At 42.5% G+C, this 25,674-nt stretch overlaps 2 protein-coding genes across 7 annotated transcripts in view; both read right to left on the bottom strand.

The window, feature by feature from the left end:
- STAB2 (stabilin 2) overlaps window positions 1–12,920 on the bottom strand; it is a 161,369-nt gene extending 148,449 nt beyond the window's left edge. For all 6 annotated transcript variants that reach the window (XM_029206263.1, XM_029206262.1, XM_029206261.1 and 3 more), the window contains exons 1-3: window positions 12,567–12,920; window positions 8,509–8,642; window positions 5,915–6,030 (exon numbers count right to left, since the gene is read on the bottom strand). In XM_029206263.1, the coding sequence (XP_029062096.1) occupies window positions 5,915–6,030; window positions 8,509–8,642; window positions 12,567–12,644 (328 nt within the window). In that variant the 5' untranslated portion in view covers window positions 12,645–12,920. The remainder of the gene's footprint in view (window positions 1–5,914; window positions 6,031–8,508; window positions 8,643–12,566) is intronic.
- Window positions 12,921–15,803: 2,883 nt separating this feature from the next.
- On the bottom strand, window positions 15,804–25,391 carry LOC114886197 (voltage-dependent anion-selective channel protein 3-like). Its single transcript, XM_029206731.1, is given in 3 exon segments — window positions 15,804–16,383; window positions 16,424–16,735; window positions 25,282–25,391. Coding segments are annotated over 3 exon segments (1,002 nt in total).
- Window positions 25,392–25,674: the final 283 nt, after the last annotated feature.

Below are 25,674 nucleotides of genomic sequence, written 5' to 3'. Positions count from 1 at the left end.
GGCTGCCTTCCCAGCAGTTGACTTGGCCACACACCCAGGTGTTTGGGTAAGGAGACAGGGACAGGTTGGAGCTGGGGCTCTGCAGTGAGATGGCCCTTGTTTCCTACCCTGCTCTGCACTTAATAGCTGGCTCTCGTTGGGTGAGCTGCAAACCCCCTCAAAGTCCCAGAGTCCTCACCTAGACTCTCAAGTGTGACTGTTTCTCCTCATCTGCTTTTGTGTCCCGCTCCCTCATCAGTCTGTGAGCTCCTTGGGGTTACGGACTGGGCTTGTCATATAGGTGATTATGTGCAGCAAGCAGTAGGGGCTCAAGAAATGCTCGACCTTTATGAGTTGGCCAAGCCTGGAAGGAACTTTGGAAAAAAGATAGCAGGAATGTGAGAGTATGGAGAGTCCTTCATGTGTTGTCCTAAACTGAATGCTTTAACAATTTATGAAAACAACTCGCTCGGTTTTAAAATAAAAAGTTTAAAGTAAAAGTGTACATTTCTTTCCTGCTTCTCAAATCATTTTCTATCACCTCAGGTCCCCATCAGGCAAAAAAAGATGGTAAAAACTGACATTCTCAGCAACCACACTTGAAAGAGCTCTTCCAGAATCTGTTCTAAGGGCACGTTTCTAAGGCCTGGTGGAGGGCTCAAGCGGTTGATAAGGCTGTTTTCAATAATTATCACATTTCCCTTTGGTCACTGCTACTCTGGGGGTCTCTTGCATCGTGACTTTGCTCACGCAGGAGGCTTACCCCTGACAAGCTGTCAGCAAACCATCAGCTGTTCTGTTCCTTTAAAGGCAGATAATGAACTTCCTGGCCAGGAAGAGGCCAGGGACCTCCCTGTAACTTTATCTCCCAGGAACTCCAGAAGTGGCTACTAGTGTCATCACCTTTGTTTCAAAGCCTGGTGCACAGTACTAGGCAGAGACTATGTCCTGGTTTTTTAAAAATGGTAAATATTCCATTGATAGCTCTGGTTGGAATTGTCTGCCTGGGAAACTGTCGTGAAAATAGGTTCCTCACGTGAACTCAGCATTATTTACGCCTCACAGAGTGGTTTCAAATCCATGTAGTCCATTTTCTGCAACCCAGGCAGTGAATGGCAGGGAACATACAAGAGGAAAGAAAAAGAGGTCTGGAAATGCAAATAACATGATGCAAAAAAATAAATGTGCATAATTTGATGACACTGACTTCACAAAGCATCAAGACCATTTTCCTCTGAAATAATCAGACTGCTTTGGCCACAATCAAGTTTCTGTGTAAGCCTCTGCCCACATTCTTTTTCCATTACTCTGAGTTTTTGCACAGATCTGTTACCGTTCACCATGGGATAATAAAGAACTGGGATGTTCAAATTTTAAAAAAGTATTTCCTCTGAAACAGAATATTTGTTGTTCAAATGTGATCTAAGTTTCAAGGTTAAAAATATGTTTCTGTGCTAATAACACACATATGAGACTCCCATATGCAGATCTGACAAAGCTGTAGAAGTTTTAATGAGGGAAAAGCAAGTTAAACCTGAGTAGAAACACCTTCCTTACATCAGGATGACATATTTTTTCCTCAGGTGAGAATTCATGCCTTATTCCTAATTTTAGAAGTAATTTTTTTCATTGTGCTTCTCTTTGTTTTCTAAGTTTTCAGAATTGATCGTCGAGTTTTCTGGTTTTGAATAAGGTACTATTAAAATAATTTAAAAAGTAACCCAGGGCTTCCCTGGTGGCGCAGTGGTTGAGAGTCCGCCTGCCGATGCAGGGGACACGGGTTCGTGCCCCGGTCTGGGAAGATCCCACATGCCGCGGAGCGGCTGGGCCCGTGAGCCATGGCTGCTGAGCCTGGGCATCCAGAGCCTGTGCTCCGCAGCGGGAGAGGCCACAACAGTGAGAGGCCCGCGTACCGGGAAAAAAAAAAAAAAAAGTAACCCAGAGGTGTTAAGTGTGAATGTCTTTGTCAATGCATCAGAAAGGAAGTGGATTCTGCCCTTGACTTGGAAAGAAGGCTATTCCAGAGCTTGTGCTTCCTCAAAAAGAAAGATGAACATACGTCAGCAGCTCCAAAATGGGCTTATCCTTGCAGAAATGTACAGCGATAGCCAAGATCTCACTTGTCATCACCACAAAGTGGGAGAAGTGAAATACATGGCAGAGTAGAGCATTTATCTCTTTCCTGAGCCAAAGGAAGGAAGTCTTTTGAGACATTTAGTATGTTTGGGAGATGAAGATAAAGGGAAGTGCCCTTTTGCCCCAGTGAGAGGACAGCCTTGGTTTTCATGTTTTGCTTCTCTGGCCTCGAGACCTATCACAAGGAAAGACCTGAACATTCAAGGAATCCTGCAGACTCCTTTGACTGTAGGGGTGAGTAGTGCACAATTTTTGCATAGCCCAGAGTGATGCATGAAACCCACTGAAGATCCTGAATCCTGTTGGCTGCGCCTATTTTTTCGAGTAACCCACTGTTTAAGAAGGGCTCAGGGAAAGGGAGTCACTTTATTCGCCTTTCATGATCAGAGGTCTGTTTTGATTGTGATTCGCTCATTCATTTATTCATAAAATGTCTACAGAGTGCCTTCTTTATGTTATAGACTCCGCTAAGTACTTTCCTCTATATTGAGGTTTTAAAATCCCTCCTAGAGTTTTGTAGAGTAGGACTTTTTACCTGCATTTGACAGCTCAGGAGACTTGGAGAAGCAGCAAGTCATTCTGTCATTCACTACACTGGATGTGCTCACTTTCATTACTGCATCTTAGACAAAGCCTTTTCTTGTCTAGGGTGTGTCTAATTAACTTAAGATCACATTAGTTTCCATGGGTTAGAAAGAGAAAAGCAAATAAAAAATTCAATTTTATTCTGATGACTATATGAACTGGATGTGACCAAGACCCTATCTGATGCTAAGAAAGTTAGTGAACTCTGGGTTAATCGCTTGATTCTGATGTGACAAATGCTTTGAAACATGAAGTGCCCATGTGCTGGGGTGAAACAGAGCAGAGTGAGTAACACAGAAGGGCCAGGGTATCCTAAACCCCAAAACCTTGACCTTTCCAGGGTAAGGAGCATAATCCAGACATTGACTGGGAAGGCTGAAGGGACCTACCAATCGAAAGAGAAACTGCAATGCTCAACATCGCTCATCATCAGGGAAATGTAAATCAAAACCACAATGAGATGTCACCTCACACCTGCCAGAACGGTTATCACCAAAAAAACACAGATAACAAATGTTGGCGAGGATGTGGTGAAAAGGAAACCTTCATACACTGTTGGTGGGGATGTAAATTTGTGTAGCCACTGTGGAAAACTGTATGGAGGTTCCTCAAAAAAAAATAAAAACAGAACTACCATATGATCCAGCAACTCCACTCCTGGGTATATGTCTGGGAAAAACAAAAACACTAATTCGAAAAAGACATGCACCTCAATATTCATAGCAGCATTATTTACAATTACCAAGATATGAAAGCAATCTAAGTATCCATCAACAGATGACTGCATAAAGAAGATGTGGTGTATATATATATATATACACACACACACACACACACAATGGAATATGACTCAGCCATAAAAAAAGAATGAAATTTTGCCATTTGCAACAACATGGATGAACTTGGAGGGTATTATGCTCAGCAAAATAAGTCAGAAAGAGAAAAACAAATACTGCAAGATATCACTTATATGTGGAGTCTAAAAAATACAACAAACTAGTGAATATAAGCAACCTCACAGATATAGAGAATAAACTAGTGGTTACCAGTGGGGGAAAAGAAAGGGGGGAGGGGCAATACTGGGGTAGGAGATTAAGAGGTACAAACTATTAGGTATAAAATAAGTTACAATGATATATTGTACAACACAGGGAACATAGCCAGTATTTTATAACTCTAAGTGGAGTGTAACCTTTAAAGATTGTGAATCACTATATTGTATACCTGTAACATATAATATTGTACGGCAGCTATACCTCAATTTAAAAAAACGGGGGGCTTCCTGGGTGGTGCAGTAGTTAAGAATCCGCCTGCCAGTGCAGGGGACACAGGTTTGAGCCCTGGTCTGGGAAGATCCCACATGCTGCGGAGCAACTAAGCCCATGTGCCACAACTATGGAGCCTGTGCTCTAGAGCCCACGAGCCACAACTACTGAGCCCAAGCGCCACATCTACTGAAGCCCACGCACTCTAGAGCCTGTGTTCCGCAACAAGAGAAGCCACCGCAACGAGAAGTCCGCGCACCACAACGAAGAGTAGCCCCCGCTCGCCGCGACTAGAGAAAGCCCGCGCACAGCAACGAACACCCAACACAGCCAAAAATAATAAATAAAAATAAATAAATTTATATAAAAATAATAAAAAAATTAAAAAATGGGAAAAAATAAAATACAAAATACAGAAAAAAAGAGAAATTAGAAACACGTTGGGGACTCTACCTCTCTCTCTCTCTCTCTTTTTTTTTTTTTTTTTTTTTTAAAACAAGTTTTGCTCCAGGCAGTGGGACAGAGTAGAAAGAGAGCAGGCTTTGGTGCCAGGAAGCCCTGAACTTGAACTTGCTTCACTTACCAGCCCGAAGGAGACAGAGATCATCTTTCAATCAGATTCCTCATAGGAAAAATGGGGATAAAAAAGTCTAACTTAAAGTTTAGCTTTAAGAATTAAATCATTATATAGGCCAACTACTTCTCTATTACCTAATGTCAGCAATATGGAGTAAATGGATGCTATTATTCATTTAATCATTAGTTAAAAAAACAGGAGGAGGGGCTTCCCTGGTGGCGCAGTGGTTGAGAGTCCGCCTGCTGATGCAGGGGACATGAGTTCGTGCCCCGGTCCGGGAGGATCCCGCATGCCGCGGAGCGGCTAGGCCCGTGAGCCATGGCCGCTGAGCCTGCGCATCCGGAGCCTGTGTTCCGCAACGGGAGAGGCCGCAGCGGTGAGAGGCCCACGTACCACAAAAAAAACAAAAAAAAAACAGGAGGAAACATTATGCGTATAATGCGGGCTCAACTATTTAGAAGCCATATGAAAAAAAAAGACGAAGGAAATAAGCCAAACTACTTACAGTTTTCTATGTGCGACAGAATACAGGTCACTATTTTTTCTTTCTTTAAACCTTTCTAAACTTTACAAGCTGTGTACAATTTGCTTATGTTATTTTAACAAGAAAAACAAAGCAAAAGAGAAGTAATCTCTCCCTTTAAGTATTTAGATCCTTAAGGAGATGTTTTCATTACATCTTAGAAGATGGAAAACAAATGGTAAATTCATGATTAAAACGCCTGATTTTTACTATCACTCCTGCCCCAAAAGGGATCTCATGTAATTTGCATGTCATATCAGGGACTTAGTCACTACTTGAGTGTTAACATCTTTAATCAGGATAGAAGTTCAATTTCAGCTGACAAATGCAATGTTTGACCAGAGGAGTCTAACTATACCATTGACTCAGGTTTGGTTAGTGGTTTTTCTTACAATGGAACCTGACCATTACAGAGTTTGATATGGCACCCTAAGACAAAGTTTTAGAAGAGTTAATGATTATCTTGGTTGCTAAACAATAACTACAGTCTTTGTGGTATTATAATCAAATATCTTTTTAAAGAAAATTGTATTGAGGTTATAATAGCCCAGCAGTCTTACTTCCTCTCTATGGTCAATCATCTTTTTTATAGAAATGGATATCCTTTCAATTGTCCCCTTTTCTGACTTGTAAAGGAATTGTCTTAAAGAGAGATCTCTAAATGGAGGAAAGCAGATATCGATATAAAAGCTGACAGGGCTAGAAAGATTTTCTACATATAAATGGAGATGGAAATTTCTAGAAAAAGATGCTAACATTCTCTTTTATCAGGCTTCCTTCCTCTTGATTTTCTGTAAAATGAGACATTGAGAACCAAATACCACCAAAGGAAAGTGTTGTGACACTTACCCATGCAGTCTGGGCCCCAGTGGCCTGGACAGCAATGAGGCCGGAGATAGTCCTTCCTACAGATATGGCGGCATCCAGGGAGAGACAGCGAGTATGTTCTGACCTCAAAGGTGTACCTTGGAGGGTAAAGAGAGGACATTAACCCATAATTAGGGCAACGCAGTGAACTCTGGGCAGTGAGATTTCCATAGATTTTTATTTAGGTCTTTATACTTGCCTGTATTTTAAAATATGTAGATTGAGCACATTTTGCTTCCTAGGTAAAATAAAGCATGATCATGATTCATCTTTAATTGTAAGAAACATGAAAAAATCAGGGAAGGATGAAAATAAGGGTGAAATATCTAAAATGTTAGAAGTGAAGTTAGTAGATGAAAGAAACGATGCTAGGTTCTAGGCACATGCTAGAGGTGGGCTTCAGACTTGTCACTGAGTGTCCTAGCAGCCAATGCAAGAAGGGAAAGATCAAGAGTTTTGTGATGCACAGTACCTGGGGATTTAAAATAAACTGATCATTCAGGATTTGCACATTTTTTGCATATACCATAGATAGAAAATTTCTGTGAAAGGTGTTGTAATGTAGTGAGCAAAATTTGCCACGGTTTTCTTGATATAATCATGAGTTCCTTAGAACAGTTTTTGTACCACCAGCTGAGGAACAGTTCTGGAATAGCTAGTCTACAGAGGTTAAGTGCTTGTCTATTTACAGGGATCTCTGTATGGATGACTTATTCTAGGACTTGACTTCAGTGTATCTAAAGCCATGAATATCATTTCTTACTATTGGGCTGTTAAGAATAGTGTGACGGTGAGTTCAAGGTTGTACTCCTAAACCAGTCCCTGAAATGTAGCTGATTCACCAAAAAGCTACTGGCTTTATGGGCAGTTGAGTTGGAGATAGAGTTGATGATTTCTTTGAAAGATTGAGCATATTGGCAGGGACATCTCTTTACAAAGAAGGGGACAGGGGGAGCCCAAAAGAGAACCAAAATGTCCCCTCAAGAACCAGTCTTGGCATAGAAAACAAACTTATGGTTACCAAAGGGGAAAGTGGGAGGGGAGAGGATAAATTAGGAGTTTGGGATTAACAGGTACACACTACTATATATAAAATAGATAAATAATAAGGACCTACTGTATAGCACAGGGAACCATATTCAGTATCTTGTAATAAACTATAAGGGAAAAGAATATGAAAAAGAATATATATGTATATTTATAATTGAATCACTTTGCTGTACACCTGAAACTAACACAACATTGGAATTCAACTACAATTTTAAAAATTTATATAAAAACACCAGTCTTGGGTTTGTTTCAGCATAGCTGAATGACAGATCAAAGTTCTCAATTCTAAAACAGACAGCCTGAATGCAATAGTCTTATCTGCTGTGTGTGTGGGAAGTGGGGGGAAGGTGGGGTGGGATACATAACCAAATACGCACTTTGGCCATGAAAATAAAAAATCAGTATAAAGAGTTCTCAGTAAAGTCCCCATATAATTTTAACCTTGAACCCCAAAGCTTTCTGATGTACTTCCTCAGGGAACCTGGTTACAAATGTGTGCCCACTTTGGTAGTAACTAAGTGGTTAACTGCTGTATATGCTTGCTAATTCCAGGCCAGGTAATGTTGGGAAACTCCTATTAAAAATGGTGACTTGGGGTTTTAGGATATAGTACAGTTGCATTAAGCAAACGTGAATTTAAAACAGTGTGATCTAACAGTGTTAATGGTTTCATTTTATACAAAATTCTTCTAATTCTTCACCCCTGAATTAAAAACAAACTCATTGAGTACTGTCTAATTTTTGAATTAGTAGACTGAGTAAATTAAAATTTGTGTTTGCATTTGAGCTGCATGGCTGCATCCATGAGATGGCGGGCAGAACTGCTTGTCATCCTTTGCAAGGATTAACCTTGAATTATGAGAGTTTTGAATCATAAGAGGGCTTCAAAAATGCTACACTCACATACAATGCAAGAAAGCTGTAATTCCTTTGTCTCCCTTCTTTGGGTTCTAATTAGTATCAGGGTGCATAGCTACTTTGTAAGATGACTATCAGACCCAAGGCTTTTAACATGTTCTGACTAGAACCTTTTCTAAAGGAAACAAACCCCAGATTTTCAAAATAAAGAAGGGCAAGATGAAGGCAGAATATTTTGGTGCAATTTTGTATGAAAACATGAATTGTAATATATTTTTTAGACTCAAGGTCATAGTTGTAAGTTACTGAAGTTTGGGTTCAATGTAACCTTAGAGTAAGAGAAAATCATGGAAATGCTTCGTAGTTTTTTTTTTTTTTTTTCCCCGGTACGTGGGCCTCTCACTGTTGTGGCCTCTCCCATTGCAGAGCACAGGCTCCGGACGCGCAGGCTCAGTGGTCATGGCTCACGGGCCCAGCCGCTCCGGGGCATGTGGGATCTTCCCGGACCGCGGCACGAACCCGTATCCCCTACATCGGCAGGCGGACTCTCAACCACTGCCCCACCAGGGAAGCCTGCTTCATAGTTTTTGAATTGGGAGGTTTCAATTTGGATTCACAATCCTTTGTGTTCCAAGACTCCAGCACACATATTTTCTCATAATGAGTACCTGCAATCTCGGATCCCTACGGTGCCATTGGTAACCTTGGCGTAACCATCTGGGCATTTCATTCCAAAGTTGAGTGAGCAGGATCGGCACTCAGTCCTAATTGTAAGGAGAGACTTCTTATCACATCTTTTTGCCTGTGAAAACATTAAAAAAAAATATCAAGTCCCATTAGCCGAGCCCGGGTTGGCCAATCTTCTCCACTAGCTTCATGTAAATGAAACGACAGGGATGGCAATGAGGTTGATTGGTAATGACTGGTGGGTCTTTCCATCTTATCTGCAAGGAGTGTTGGAATCAACAAGCAATGTCTACCACGGCTGCGGGCAAGGGAAGGTGCTGCTTATACCACCCATTTGCCATAACTGATCTCAAGTCTGGAGTCTAGCAAAGTAGAGCAATGTCACTATTTACACATATCCAAATGCGAAACCGGAAGCATACGGCAGGGTACACTTTTCAAATGGGCAATTGTAAGCAGGTTATTCAAGATCAATTGATCACAGATCAATAGGTCTCAAGAATATTCTTTCAGCATTGATTCCATAGGAATAGTCTAGTTTGGGTGCTAAATGCTGTGAAGCACACAGTTCCTGCTCCAAAGACGTTTGCAATCTTTTGATGATAATCCAGCTAGAACGTGGGCTCCGTAAGAGCAGAGAGTTTTTCCTGTCTTGTTCTCTGCTGTACCTTAAGCACCTAGAGCAGTGTGTAGCACATAGTAGTGCTTAGTAAATATTTGACTTTTTTTAAATAGATCTTTATTGGAGTTAATTGCTTCACAATACTGTGTTAGTTTCTGTTGTACAACAAAGTGAGTCAGCCATATGCATGCATATGTCCCCACATCCCCTCCCTCTTGTGTCTCCCTCCCACCCTCCCTATCCCACCCCTCTAGGTCATCGCAAAGCACCGAGCTGATCTCCCTGTGCTATGCGGCTGCTTCCCACTAGCTAACTACTTTACATTCGGTAGTGTATATATGTTGATGCTACTCTCACTTCGCCGCACTTTCCCCCTCCCACCCCGTGTCCTCAAGTCCATTCTCTATGTCTACAACTTTAATTCCTGCCCTGCAGCTAGGTTCATCAGTGCCTTTTTTTTTTTTTTAGATTCCATATATATGCATTAGCATGTCGTATTTGTTTTTCTTTCTTACTTACTTCACCCTGTATGACAGACTCTAGGTCCACCCACCTCATGACAAATAGCTCAATTTCGTTTCTTTTTAGGGCTGAGTAATATTCCATTGTATATATGTGCCACATCTTCCTGGTCCATTCATCTGTCAATGGACATTTGAATGAATGACTTGTGGGAAATCACAGACACACTAGAAATAGTCACTTGGCAACATCAGGTGGCAGAGAATTCACTGTTAAAATGAATGACACAGATACACTTTGGCCTCGTCTTCAGGATCCCTTGTGCGCGATCCTGTTGCTGATCCTTCATGGATATAATCCTCTTAAGTTTCCTTCATCTCCCCATTAAGCTTAAGAAGCAGCAGCTTTGTACGATGAAGAGACACTGAACTTGAAGCTCAGAAGACCTAAGTTTAGAATCAACCTTTGTATCTTGCTAAGCATACAGTCTTGAATGAATTCCTTACTTTTTGCCATCATCTGTAAAGGGGGGATATTAATAACCACCCTGCAGGTTATTGAGACCTGAGTGATATAACACGCGCAAGTCACCTAGTCCAGTATCTAGAATATCATAGGCCATAAATGCTTGTTCCTGTGACATTTCTGTTCTTACCTGTGTTTGGCTTGTTGCCTCTCCTCATCGGAGTGTTCTTTCCCCTCCCCATTGGCTATCCACACCTCAACACCCTGTGTAACACCACGTCCACAAAACCACACTCATTTCTCTTCCTTTTCTCGATTTCTCCCTATGGCTGGACAGTGAAGCACATTCTGTTGTCTTTCTCTCCACTTAAAAATCCCTTGCTGGAGAGGACCACTTCTCCTATTTCTTTGTCATCCCACAGCTTATCCCCTGGGCCCAGCATTAGGTTACGGGTGGTGGGAAAGTAACTACTTCTAAGTTCATTGAAATATGTAAAGGCTGCCTAAGAAGAAAGCTTACATTTACAGGGCAATATATGGTTATGCACACTTCCAAAGGCATCATCTTATTTGATCTTGACCACCCTAAAGACAAGTAGGGGAGGTATCATCATTCTCATTTTAGTGGGGAGAAAACTGAGGTGGGGTTAGGTCCAGTGACTTGCCCAAGGTCACACTGTCAGTTAGTGGCCTTACGATTCCTTGATCAGTCATTGCTCTTCCCCATACTGTACAGTGGTATATAGAAAACAAAATCTGTTTTTACTGGCAGCTTTCATTTGGTGATCATTATGAACCAAAACAGCACTAGAATGTTCTTTGTGAAATAATAAAAGCCACTCTTAGATATTGTTTGAATTAATCCCCTTTAATGGTTAGGGCATATCTACACTTCTTTTAAGCAGGATTTTCTTTACATTAGGGTTTCCCATTTGGATAAGTTTATGGGGTGACAGTACTTTCTCTTTTCTTAGTAAGCCAGAATACTCTCTCTTCAAGGAACCCCTTGATCTTCAAATTGTCCTTTTCCAATGGAAAGGCTCATTCTCTCTCTCATACAGTCCCGTCTAAAAAGTAAACTCAGCTTTAAAATCAGTCAAGGCCTGGCCTGTGTACTAAAGCAAGTACTCAACAATGATGATGATGGTGGTGATGTGCATGATAATTACTGCTGTCTGTGGAGCAATGATGGGGAGAAACTGAGGCTTAGAGGGACCAAGTAACACGCTCAGGGTTCAACAGCTAGTAAGCCATGGAGCAGTGACTGGTCCTCAAATAGCTGTTAAACGAAGAAAAGCCCCAGTTCAAACTTGCCCCTATCTAACCTCATAGCTGGAGCACTTAACCCTTATGCCATCTTCCAATGTTTCAGTGAAAAACCTTATCAGAGTATAGCCAACTGGAGTAAAATTGGTGTTAATAAAAATGTGTCTGGCACAAAACAGATTCACAGACATAGGGAACAGAAATGTGGTTGCCAAGGGGGTGGGGGGATAGGGGAGGGATGGACTGGGAGCTTGGGATTGGCAGATGCAAACTATTCTATAGAGAATGGATAAATCACAAGGTCCTACTGTATGGCACAGAGACCTATACTCAGTATCTTGTGATAAACCATAATGGAAAGGAATATGAAAAAAGAGTGTATATATATGTAAAACTAATTGCCTTGCACAGATGCAGAATCATGTTTATGTTTTATTATTAATAGAGCAGAAATCCTATCTCGTGAAATACATTTAAAATAAATCACTCAGATTGCCTCTCACATACCTCCGCTTTATTTATTTTTAGTTTTGTCTGTGCAGCATGCAGGATCTTAGTTCCCCACCCAGGGATTGAACCCGTGCCCCCTGCTGTGGAAGCATGGAGTCCTAACCACTGGACTGCCAGGGGAGTCCCTCACATACCCTCCTTTAGCCTGGACTTGCTGCAGAACTGGTATTGAACCTGCTATAGGATGACAACTCACGTGAGCCTGCTGGGCAGGCAAGAGTGCTGGTGTCATTCACAAGGACTAGCCATTCGACTGCCCTGGGTACTTCTGCTCAACTCGTGGTAGGTAGATGGATGGATTCCTGGCACATTTGGTGACACTGTGTTTCTCAATCAGTTATCACCCAACCTGGAATTCCCCAGAGCTCCTCTCTACTCAGCTCTCTACAGCCATTGTTATTTTCTACATTCAGAACGATGTAATGGGAGGTATTCATTAAAGCAAACCGACAAAAAGGATAGCAAAATCCACAATGGATAGAGGGATGTTAGCACTTAAATCAGAGATCCCAACAATGGCATTTTAACGCACGAATAGAACTGGGTTAGCACCCTTTCAGACAGATCCCCATTAGAATCCTATTCTCCACAAGCTTTCTATTTTGTGAAGTCCAGATAGTACCATTTACCTAGGACAACGTAGGAAAGCAAAAAAGTTTATGTACACAATCGTGAACGTAAACACATTTTAAAAAAACGCAAGTTTCATCTTACCTGCTCTGCAGTGTCAGGTAGGGAACAGAGATTTTGTGCTGCCAATCCAAGGAAAAGAAGTATTAAAATTTGTAGCATGGTGAGGAAATATTTGCTTCTTCTCCACGTCAGGCACCTGTCAGGACTATTTAGCTACATTAACTTAGTCTGATGAATGCCCAGTGAATTCTTTCTCATTTCAGTGTTTGCTTTTAAATCTCTTCCTCTCCTTTTCCTGGACTGAAACAGATGATCTGTGAGAACTGCCTCTAGACAGGAAAAATGGCCAATCTAGGGGTCGTGGTGAAATCGGCCACTCTCAACTGTATACACGTCTGGCTCAATGACAGGATATCCTCAAGGCGCTGAGGCAGAGACATGGTCCGGAATTTCTGTGCCTTATGAAACTCCCAAGAAAAAGCTCCTGCCTCCTAGTGCCCTGCCCATCCGCCTCTGGGTCCTGCCTACTTCTGGCCCCAGGCCCTGCCAACATTTCCACAGCCACACCATGGAAAACTGCAGGCCTCTCCCCCTGAATGCAAAGGTCTGAGCTTGCCATCAGGCAGTTTAAGCAGGGATGCCCATAAATGGGCACAGTTCCAGGCATGGAGGGGATGTTGCAGAAGGCCGGGTCCTTGACCTGGACAAGGATGGTGGCAAACTCTACCACAAAGGAATGTCTCTTTGCAGATGCCATTGGTTGGGTTTTTGACCCATCCTCTCCCCTATTCCAGGTCACTTCAGTAGCAAATAACTGAGTCTACAGATCTCATCTTACCCTTTGAGGCCCGGATCTAATGGCATCTCTTCCAGGAAGGCTTCCTGGCCTGCTCCTCCAATATCATCTTGGAGACCTTCCCAGCATTTTGCGCATCATCCTACGAAAGCCCAGTCATATCCATCATAATTCTCTGGTCTATATGTCCGTCTCCTGTGCCCAGTTGTGAATTCCTTGCAGAGAGGGGCTAGCCTTCATCTTCTGTGTCCCCAGCAGCTTAGAGCAGAGACCTGCATTTGAAAGTAAGAAAAATAACAAGAGCCAACATTTGTTGAAAACTTACTATGTGCTTCTCACTATGTTAGATTTCTCCAAGGATTAACCTATTTAATCCTCATAATTCTTGGTGGAATAGGATTGTTCTCCCCATTTTATAGATGTGGCAACTGAGGCAGAGGGGTTAGGCAACAACTTTTCCAAGGTCACACAGCTAGTAGGTGAGGATCCAGTTTTCAAACTGGGTGACTCTAGATCCAGTACTGTTAACCACTACCCTCTACTGCTTAAAACAATAGCTAATAAATAAATAGCAGGTGGTGCTCCGGTCCCATTGACATGATAGAAAACTGTCAGGCCAAGTAACACAAAGGATAACGTCTGTGCTAATCAACAAGACAGGCTTATGAGGGTACATCTCATGACACTGAGTTGATTGGGAGACTGGCAGTAAGAGACTATTTTTGGTTAAATAATCCTTACTCTGCAAAATCTTTCTCTCTGGATTTTTGAAATAACATTACATTATATTGATCAATAATCCAAGAAAATTCTGGTACAGATAAGCCCTTCAGAGGCTAACCCAGAGGTCTGAATGAGAAGATGCCAGATGAGGAAGTCCTTACAGTCCCTTGGTTTGGTGGATTTCAACCTCATTTAGAATTTTGGAGAAACTTAATTTTTTTTTTTTTTCCAATGTCTACCCTACTCCAGAACAATCAAATCAGTACGTCTGGGGGTGGGGCACAGAAATCTTATTTTTCAAAGCTTCCTAGGTGATTCCACTTGCATGGATGACTGCTGCTTAAGAAAAACATTTTATTGTGTGAAGTCAATGAGATCGAGGTTAATCTGTTATAGCAGCTGTGTTACCTTAACCAATATGTGAAGGAAAAAAATTGGAAGCTTTTCTCTGATTGTTTTCTCTCTGAAGAACATGGATAAGTGTCTGGGTCTTGGAATGGGTTAGATTCCTGGAGGGGGGAGAATGAACCATACCTGCATTTCCTAAATAGTTGTGGAAGATGCTGCAGGGGTGCTGGGGAAGAATTCTACAATTTGGAAAACCCTGCCTCTGCCGTCCCTTTCTTAGGAATTGACCATGCTCATTAGCTCATTAAAGGTTCTGAGACATCCCTCAGTAAAACATAAGGTAACAAAACCAAACAAAAACAGTTCAACTTTGCTTAAAGCCGTATTTTCCAGAACTTTCAGACCAAGAGATGTTTTCTCTTTGCAAACTAACCTTAGCACCTCCAGATCTATGTTCTATTGTTCTTGCCTAGGGAAATACTATCCTAGATTTTAGCAGGTTGAATGTTCCATTTTTAAATTACGAGGATGTAGAAGTTAGCTTGCCAGTGGCCATGGGGATTCCACAGTTCAGGACCCGTTCATAGACTTTATCTATTAGTTGCACTAGAAACATTTCTAAATCCGTGGATTTGTTTAGAAATTGAATAGTTTTATTTCTGTGAGGCTCATTCGATTGCTACAAACAGAGGTTCTTCAGGTTATTTCAAATCCCTACCACTGCCTCCCTGCAATGAACAAGTGCTTAAAATGGTGCCTAGCACATAGTGGTGCTCAACCATTCTTAATATTATTATTAGAATATGCTAATGTCATAGACAACAGCTACACAAATCTACACCCTTAGCCCAGTGTAGCTGTGAGGCAGCTCTGGGTTTCCTCTGTCCCGGGTTGACGCAGTTCTGCTGATCTGTGTGTCCCTCACGGGGTGGGATGTCATTTTCTCTACTGTGGTCCATACTCCTTTCTGCTGATTGTTATAGTTTGTCTCTTAACCATTCAAAGTTGTTTTCAGACAAGGATTTTTTTTTTTTTTCCAAATGTGTTGGGTTTATTTTACTCTGATGCAAAACCAAAGATTCCACTGTCGCACAGAGACCAATATATTACAAGGTCATGAAAAAGTGGTGCAGGACGTGTGGACAACTGGAGGGTCAGGTCATCTCCTTTGTAACATGACACTACACCGTCGCTGAGCAACACATTGAAAATAACACTGCGGGACTGAACTGAAATGTGGCACGAACATGACAACTTCCGGGTATGCCTTCAAGCACCTCCCTTAGGATGGACTCGATATCTGGGCTTCAGTGTGGGGAGGATTACAGTTCTTTGGAAGAATAAAAAGTTCACACTTTTGAAACTTCACAGAAGAATTTTAAGGCCAAAACATAGTGGGTTCATTTCTCTCCACCTCCAGGGACAAAGCTGATGCTTTATTCAAAACCACATTAAGCTTCTAGTTCAAATCCCAGCCCGACCTTGTGTCCTCCTGCACTGAAGTTCTTTCCATGGATGAGAGCTGACAGGGTCAGTTTCACTCCTGGTTGAAGGGCCTGAGTACAACCCAGTCCAATCAGGCTGGCATTATTTACTTTAGCAGATAGAGAAGTTCTACAATCCAGCTTGTACTTAACAGCGATGCCGAAACGTGTGTTGTTCCTGCCTGCTGTCCACGCGAGGTTTATTGATGTTTCAATCTTCTTGTTCACCTTCTGGTAGATCCACCCTCCAAATTCAATGCCATCGTTCATGTGAGTATGCAGCTGGTAGTCTGCGGCCCTGTAACCCAGGGTGAAATTATTCTGTGACAGTTTCAATTTGGCTGTGTCTAAACTCATCTGATAGCCAGCAAGCCAACCTTCAAAGGCCAACACAGCCCAGCCATAGATGGTTTGTCCAGAAAAATCTATACCAACATTATTGCCAAGACTGAAACAATCCTGTTTATAGGAGGCCTTCAGTTTCCCACTCTTCTTTCCTGTGTTTGGGACAAATATGGTATCGAGAGTCAGTTTCAACCCTTGAGTTGAACTTATGCCTTGAGTTGAATGAACTCGATTTGAGTTTCAATTTATTCTCCAAAGAGATTGCTGTCCCCAAAGTATTGTCTGTGTTCTACTTTTGGGTGAAGGTCAGCCCGTAGTCACAAATCTTGTATTTGGTTTCTAGGTTGCCTAATGCTTTCCCTGTAACAGTGTAAGCATGACCAGAAGTAGAAAATTCCACTCCACTACATAATTTGGTTCTCAGATCTATTTTGACCATGCTAAACCCATATCCTTTGCTGAAGACATCCTTGGCAGACTGTCCTAGGTCACAGTAAGACGGCGTGTTACACGTATCTCTGACGGGATGGCCCGTCCGCTCCGCCAGGGCACCGCTGAAGCCAGACGAGGATTTTAAATCAACAATACTACACAGGTAGTTTGTTCTCTCCAATATCCCCTATTACGCTGCACTTAAGACCTGGGAATGGCTTTCCCCGCCCAGGGCTGCCCTCCTGCTCTCTCATTGCTTCCTCCTTATGTCCCCCTCGACTAGTACCCACCTCCTTTGCCCCCGCGATCTGTTCTCAGCGGTGACAACATGAGAGGTGAGAGTTTCCTCTTGGGTGAGAGGATTAATTTCCTGATTGGAATGTGGAGGCTTTTCCCATACTGGAAAAGGCAAGAGAGGGGCTGGGACACTTCCTGGGTAATACTGTTGTGCATCCCCTATGGCTATAGCATTCTGAGTCATCAGTGGTCCTTTCTCTACAACATGCCAGTTACCGAGACTTTAGTCCTTGGTCACTTCGACTAATAAAGCATTTCACGTGTGCCCTGACCAGCATTCCAAGGAGGGAGAATCACCATCCTCGCCATCACCAACATTAGCGCCCTCATTATCACCATCACAAACACACACATACCTTTCACACATGCCAGACATTCTAAACTTTTAACTCAATCTTCACCGCAAGCCTAGGACAGAGGTATTAGTATCGTATACTATCCCCATTTTGCATATGAGACAGAGGCATTCAGAGGTTTACTCACTTGTCCAAGGTCACAAGGCTAGTAAGTGGTGGAGCGGGGACTTGAACCCAGGCAGTGTGAAGCCACTGGTTGATGCTGAAGCATCATCTCCAGGAACTGCTTTGGATCTTGAATCTTGAACAAGATATTTCCGGACCTTGTGAGACGGCCAATGGGTCAAAGCTTATGCTTCTGAAGTAGAACAAACCTAACTGTTTACTGGGGAATCAATTGTATCTTTTGCTTTGCAGGGGAATAAAAAAGGCCAGAAATTGATATCTAAGGTGAGTTTTCTGGTCAAGATTTATTTTTCATTCTCCCTGCAATTTTTGCTAGACTAAGGAAGAAAGAGAGCTCGGAACAGCAGCTACCTGTTGGGTCTCTCTTGAGCAGCTATCTGGAAAATTGAAAAAGTTGCTTCACGTAGGTTCAACAAATCCAAGAACTCCTAGAATTTTTCCAAATGAAGATGGTGCCTTGGGAAGTAGAAATTTAGAAAAGGGAAAACAATACTACATCCCTGAAAACTTTCAGCATGAGAAATCGTTACCGAACCAGGTTCGACTTGCTCGCTGCACAGCAAGCCAAAAAACGCTAACGCTGAGGTTTGCAGCCAAGAGAGGGCTTACTCGCAAGGCAACCAAACGAGGAAACTGGAGAACAAACTTCAAATCCACCTCCGCGAAGGCAAGCGGCTGCGGGGTATCTACGGAACAACTAATAAAAAAGCAGGACTGTCTGAGGCGTGGGGAGCGTGGGGAAAGTGATTGGAAAAGGGGTGGTAATTGACATTCTGCGCAGGTGTAACTAGGCTACAGGCCTCCGCAACTTCGAAAGGTCACTGGGCGGACACTCGCGCATGCCCAGTTGGAGGGTCGGTGGTCTTAACAGGTTTTTACCAGCTCAGCTCGAACTAGAGCTCCTGAAGACGACTCAGGCAAACATCTTATCGTTTACGCTATATGCAGCTTGGAGGACTTGTGAGTATTTTGCAGCAACAGTTAAAACGACCTTGATTAGTGAAGGCAGATAACAGGTGAAGTGGATTTAACTAATGATTACCCACGGTTTCAAAATCAGAGAGAACTAGCTGGAAATGTGGTCCTTGATAAAATTTAAATTCAGGCCAAGCTGGAACAAACAGAACTAACAAAACAGACTTTCAGAATCTCAATTCATAATTTCAAGTAGCATTAAAGGTAGTCTCCCAGGAGAAGAGATGTATTTTTCTGCCCTAGCTTGTGGATTTTATGCTGAGTAGGCATTTTCAGTGGAATCCAGTTTTATTATAGGAATAGCTTGCTGTTGATTCTCCTCGATATTCTTTTTGTGTACTAATTGGGTAGAATTCTTGGCACCTGAAACATCTTGGCCAGAGCACAATATAGTTTCTTCTCTCCTTCATATCTTATGTCAACATTGAAACAATTCGATAGCTGTTTATGTTCCAGATGTAGAAATTACTAAAAAGAAACTCACATTCTTCTGTTTTTTTTTTAAAGCTCTTTCTTGTACCCATCTGCTGGGCAATGTTGAATTCTTTTTTTTCTTTGCCCTTCTCCTTTCTCTGCTTTGGGTAAGAATAGCTTCCACTTTTCTAAATCAAAGGACTTAACAAGCTAAACTGAGAGTAGCCTGTAGTTTAATATCATGGTTTGAAATAACCTCTTTAAAAAGTCTTCAAGTAAAAGTCTAAGTAATATTTTATTTGGCTTGATTTATATAGGTAGTTGTCCCGAATACTCCCTAATACCTTTGATTGTATAGACATATGTCGTGTTAACAGGATGATTTTTTTTTTCTTTAGTTGCCATCACACTGTAAATTTCACTCATTCTTTCATTCATTCAACATTTATGGAATGCCAAACACTATACTGGGCTCTGAGGACACAGAAGTGGGTAAGTAACATTGCCTCGTGCATTATAACTTCCACCATACTTTTGCACATATTATCTTAAATTTTATTACAACCTTGGGAAATAGACTGGGTAAAAGGTGATATCTTGATTTGGTAGATATGAAAATGGAGGCCTAAAGGAATTGAGTGATTTATTCAGTGTCAGTAAGTTAGCATGAGCTAGTAACAGATGCCCGGTAATCTTACTCTAATCGCGTGCTTTGCCTGTTACGATAGACCATCATTCTGATAGCTGATGCCTAAGCTGATGGGATTATCTGTGGTTCATCTAATTCAGTCATTAAAATGCTAAACTGAATTTAGTCCTGTCTACTTGTTGTCACATTAGACAAGGTCATGACCACCAGAAGTCCTGAAGAGCAAATATAAAGGAATACGGTTGTGATTCATACAACTACAGGCATACTTGGGCCAGAACTGAAGTGTCACCGATTCCAGATGGTCCATTCCGTGATCTACTGGTCTTGTTGTCCATGGCATAGCATGACATGGGCAAATTGGATGGATTGAGGCTTCCTATTCTATGTAAAAGGACTTAGCCATGCTTCAGGACCAGGTACCACACCAGCTCTACAGAGCACGTGGTGGAGCACACACCTGCCAGGTATGCCTTTCCCTTCATGACTTGTCTAGTCCGGGAAAAATCTTCCCCTAAAGAGCCACTTGATTAACTCCTTCATTTCCTTCAAGCCTTTGTTCAAATCCACCTTCTCCATGAGACCTATGCAGACTACTGTACCGAAAGCTCCCACCCAGCTACTCCTGCTTCTTCTTATCCTTATCTTTTTCTTTTTTTCTTTTTTTTCTGTACGTGGGCCTCTCACTGTTGTGGCCTCTCCCGCTGCGGAGCACAGGCTCCGGACGCGCAGGCTCAGCGGCCATGGCTCACGGGCCCAGCTGCTCCGTGGCACGTGGGATCCTCCCGGACCGGGGCACGAACCCGTGTCCCCTGCATCGGCAGGCGGACTCTCAACCACCGCGCCACCAGGGAAGCCCCTATCCTTATCTTTTTCTATCTCCCTGGCATGTATCACTTTCTAAGTCACCATACAGTCCACAAGTTTATTATATTTATTGTTTGCTGCCTCTCTCCCTAATTAGAATACATGCTCATTTAGGGCAGGGATTTTTGTCTGTTTACTTAACTGATGGATCTCAAATATCTGGAAGAGTGCTTGATATACAGCAGGGGCTCAATACAGATGATTGACAGAATAACTCACAGAAGTGAAAATTTCTCAGCTATATAGATAAACAGGTTGGATAATTCAAGTAAAATACCACCATCACCTCCCCAAACATTATTGAAACATACTCTTCTTTTTTCTTTAAATTCCCTGAGCCCAAAATCAGTTCTTTCTGTTCTTGATGCCACTCAGCTCTGCCATAGCAATCTCCTCTAAATGTCCTTGTTTCTTGGTGAGTTTTTTCCACATCGTTTTCTTTTGGATTATTATTTTGATACCTGGGAAATCAAATTCTTGTAACTTGTGTTAAATATTTTTCTATTTCTTACGAAATGGTTTTAATCCACAAGTCCCAGACTCTTTCCATCTGTGATGAATATTGGTTCAGAAAAGAGAGTTGGTTCAATACATACAAGGGTCTGGCTCCAGTCGTGCCCCAAACCACTGACCCTGACCTCGAGCAAGCCCTTCAACCTCTATGATAAAATAAGGGGGTTGAGTGACATGATATCCACTCTGCTTCTCCACATTTACAGGATATTATAAACCATTTCTTTTCACGTTTCTCACCCTAAGATTTCTCTCCCTCCAAATTCCGTTAAGCCTTGAACACCTTTGGTGGTTGGCTTGAAATCTGGGTGCATCCTAGAGGACTATAGGTAAATTATTTTCTCCCCCAAGTAATCTGAATTGGCTTAAATCCCTCAAAATGGCTTTCTCAAAGGAAACCAACATTCTAAGATTTTGAGGAGAGTGTAGTGGGGCTATATTTAAGCTAGGATTTATTGTCATGGCGGTGTTTTGCCTAAACTATTTCATCAGCCTGCAGAGGTAAATATCAGGCTGAACCATACGAAATATCACTCTTTTAAGTCAAAAATGGACTAAAATTCACACGGTGCACCCCACATGTACCTGTGTAGCACTGTTCATGATTTGGAAATACTTTAAACTTTTAATCTTCATGGAGAGGCATCCTCTTAGTACACTGCCATTTCTCAGGGGCTGAATTTATAGGAAGGTTATTATTGCAAGTATAAGATACCAGGGCTTGGGCTTCCCTGGTGGCGCAGTGGTTGAGAATCTGCCTGCTAATGCGGGCGACACGGGTTCGAGCCCTGGTCTGGGAGGATCCCACATGCCGCGGAGCAACTAGGCCCGTGAGCCACAACTACTGAGTCTGTGCGTCTGGAGCCTGTGCTCCGCAACAAGAGAGGCCACGATAGTGAGAGGCCCGCGCACTGCGATGAAGAGTGGCCCCCGCTTGCCACGACTAGAGAAAACCCTCATACAGAAATGAAGACCCAACACGGCCCTAAATAAAAAAAAAAAAAAAAAAAAAGATACCAGGGCTCAAGAGACTATTAGTTTGGGTTGAAGTGCTATGTCTCCAGGTAGCAGTACATTGGGGTCATGGCATCGCTTCTCCTTTATGCTTCCCAACCGACGGAATGCACAGATGGATAAATAAATGTCCATGCCTTCACCTGGCCCTGAACACCCCTCCTGGTTCCTCTGCATCGTGCTTTGAGAGAGTAAATAAATGCGCCTGGTTGTTACTAGGAACTGACAGGGCAAAAGGGTTTCCTGTACACTGATCAGATCATGGCCCTTGCAGGCGTCAGCTTTCCCAGGCAGGGGATGTGTCCAAACATGTGCCTCCCTGTCCCCTTGGCCTTTTCCTTTTCCTTTGTTAGGGCAAATCTTTCCACGCAGCAAACTTTCTTTTTTTTGTGATTTTTGTTTTTCCTTTTTGTGAAGACCAGTCAGCAGGTCCTGCTTTAGGCAAAATTGTGAAGTAGGCAGTGTTTCTCTCCGGCTTCCCCCCTCTCCCTCCCTGTCAGCGTTCTCCCTCCCCCCAGTTCATTCATTCCATCAACTAACGTTTACTGGGCATTCACCATCCTCAGGGCACCTTTCTAGTTAGGATGTTATTTCAAGATAACATCCTAGGGACTTCCCTGGTGGTCCAGTGGTTAAGACTGCCTTCCAATGCAGGGGGTGTGGGCTCGATCCCTGGTTGGGGAGCTAAGATCCCGCATGCCTCGTGGCCAAAAAACCAAAACATAAAAAACAGAAGCAATGCTGTAACAAATTCAATAAAGACTTAAAAAAAAAGATAGCATCATAATTCTTAATTAGGATTCATTACTAATCAACTATTAGTAGCTGTTTTTATTTGGTATTTACATAATAATTTTTCATATTTACTTGATCATAGTGAACATTTATCCTCCCAATTACTCGAGTCATTTTTGTTTCTCTTCCTCTCCACCAAGAGTACCAGCAATTCCTATTGATTCTACCTTCAGTGGTTGGAATCCTAGCATGAATCTGACCACTTCTCTTCATCCCCACCACTCTCACCCTAGTTCAAGCTGCCATCATCTCTGGCTTACATTATCATAGTAGCATTGTAACATTCTGCTTGACCTCCCTCCTTCCACCTTTGTCCCCCCAATCCATTTTTCAAATAGTCAGAATTACCTTTTAAACATATAAGTAAGACCAAGTGTTCCCAGCTTAAAACTCTTGAATGACTTGCCATCACACTTTTAACCAAGCAGGTCGCTGTGGCTTTGGGTCCTACCTGATCTAGGCTCCGGTCTTCTCTCTGGCCTTGTCCTGAAGCCCTCTCTAATGCATTCTGCTGCCCCCATCCTGCCTTTGTTCTGTGTCCCCCACACCTCAAGTTAGTTCCCATCTTCGGCATTTTCAACTGCTGTTCCCTCTGCCTGGAATGCTCTTCCCTCTGATTTTTGCACAGTTGACTTTTTCTTGTCATCAGTTCTCATTTAAATGTCACTTCACAGAGAAGCTGCCCCTGATCACCTAAGCAAGAGGGGTCATCTAGCCACTGCGTCACACCACTTCACTTTAGTTCTCCACATAGTACTTACCCCATGTGACAGCATCTTGTTTGTTACTGGCTTTCTTTCCCTCACTGGAATACAAGCTCCATGAAAGCAATTTTCTCTAGGCATTTCCCCAGTTCCTAGAACAGTGGCTGGTGCACAGTAGACAAATAGTAAATTATTGTTGAATGAATTTATATATATTAATATGCCTGGTTCTTGACATATATTACCTAATCCTCTCAAAATTCCTATGGAAAGGGCACTATTGTTTTCTTTCTTTTACAAATCAAAAAGACAGAGACAAGTAGAGATCTTTAAGAAAGGCCGGCTACCTAACTTGTAGGGTCTAGTGCAAAATGAAAATGCAGGGCCCTTTGCTAAAAAATTATCAAGAATTTTAAGGCAGAGACAGCCGGGCTGGGTAGAGAATTTTTGGAGAGCTAGAAAAGGCATATTGAGTAGGGCAGTCAGGGTAATCCTCACTGAAAAGGTGAAATGTGAGAAAGAACTGAAAGTTGGTGAGGGGATTTGCTGAGTGAATAATCAAGAGAAATATTCCAGTTAGGGGTACAGCAGGAGCAAAGGCCCTTAGGTGGACATGGTGGTGGGAGGTGGAAGGTAGAGGGCCTCTGTGAGGGTTCTGGGAAATATTGGAGGGTTCTGAGTAGAGGAAAGACATGATCTGGCTTCTGTTAGGAAACCATCATTCCAGCTGCTGTACTGAGAATGGACCTTGGAGGAGCAAGTGAGAAGGCTTCTCAACAGGCATTGCAATAAACCAAGCAAGAGATGATGGTGGCTTGAACCATGGAGGAGCATGGAGGTGGTGAGAAGGGGTCAGACTCTTGATATATTTCACAAGGAGAACCAAGAAGATTTGTCAATAGTTTGCGTGGGGGGCAAGTAAGAAAGAGAGGAGTCAAAGATGATTCCAATGCTTTTGGCCTGAGTAATTCAAAGAATAAAGTTGCTATCCACTGGGATAGGAGGGTGTGAGTAAAGCAGGATTTTGTAGGGGATATTGAGGAATTCAGTTTTATGATACGTTTGAGATGGCTATTAGATACCCAAATGGAGATGCCAAGCAGTAGTTGAAGAAATGAGTCTGGAGTTACATAGACATTTGAGAATCACCAGCCCTGTAAATTTTATTTAAGGCCTTGGGACAGGGTACATCACCGAAGGAGTGGGAGTAGGTAGAGAGTAGATCCCAGCTCCAGGGACACTGATATGAAGAGGTGCAAGAGAACTGGGTCAGGCAAGAGGGAGTGCTCACCTGTGTCCAATAACGATGAGAGGTGGAGAGGACCGATGCTGTCTCTGGACTTAGCCATATGGAGGTTTTGAGTGAACTTTTCAAGAGCAATTTCAGTGAAGAGGTAGGGAAGAAGACTTGGATGGAGTAGGTTTAAGAAAGAATGAGAGGAGAGAAATAGGAGATGGAGAAATTGGATTTTTTAAAGATTGGGTTCTGCAGCAAATGGGGAGCAAAGGAATAAAGCAGTAACTGGTGAGGGTGGAAATGAGTCGAGGAAAGATTTTTGGAAGATGTGAGAAATAACCGCATTTTTGTGTGCTCATGGGAATGTTCCCGCAGGGAAGGAAAATGGGATGATGATCATGATAAATTTCACTATTGAAAAACCATCCCTATCTGTATCATACCAAATTCACTACCTGGTGTGACTGTGATGCATAGATACTGAACTGGTGGTTACTTCTGGCCTCTAGGCTTCTGATGGAAGCTTTCAAATGTTAACCAACTATTCCTTGTGTTTGTATTCTAGATGAAAGGGAGATAAGTTTTAAAAAGGCTCTGTGAAAAGAGTCTAGTATACACACACACACACACACACACACACACACCCCACATTGTCTGTCCTAAGTAACCATGTGATACCCATAAACCAGTGGTTTATGCCCTAACTCCGCCCATCTCTCACTTTAACGTTCCCAGCCCCCCACATTCCTCACTGGAGCCCCAGCCTAGGGTTGGTCCTCGAGATGTGTAGTCTTCAGTGGCTGGGGTGGCCTGTGCAGTTCTCCGGGACATGTTGCCCTCTTGCACTTTGCTGGAGCGAATACCTTTGTTGGGAATAGGGGGGGATGTGGAGCTGTCATAGACTCTTAGACAAGACCCCAAAACCATTTGAAATAGATCTTTCCCAACTTCTTACTCCAAGATGAGGAAATCACCAAACTGTCATACATTCTCCAGGGTTTACATGTTAGCTCTCCCATTTATGAGCTGTGTAATCTCGGACAAGCCACGTAACTGTTAGGATTCTTGAGCTCCTGAAGAGCTCAAAACTTGAGTCCCTTCTGGTTTTGACTTA

This window comes from Monodon monoceros, unplaced genomic scaffold, assembly GCF_005190385.1.
Source record: "Monodon monoceros isolate NGI ecotype Baffin Bay Population unplaced genomic scaffold, NGI_Narwhal_1 Super_Scaffold_6, whole genome shotgun sequence".
Lineage (NCBI taxonomy): Eukaryota > Metazoa > Chordata > Mammalia > Artiodactyla > Monodontidae > Monodon > Monodon monoceros.
The sequence above is the reverse complement of the archived record's forward strand: the minus strand, read 5'-3'. Positions and strand labels throughout refer to the sequence as shown.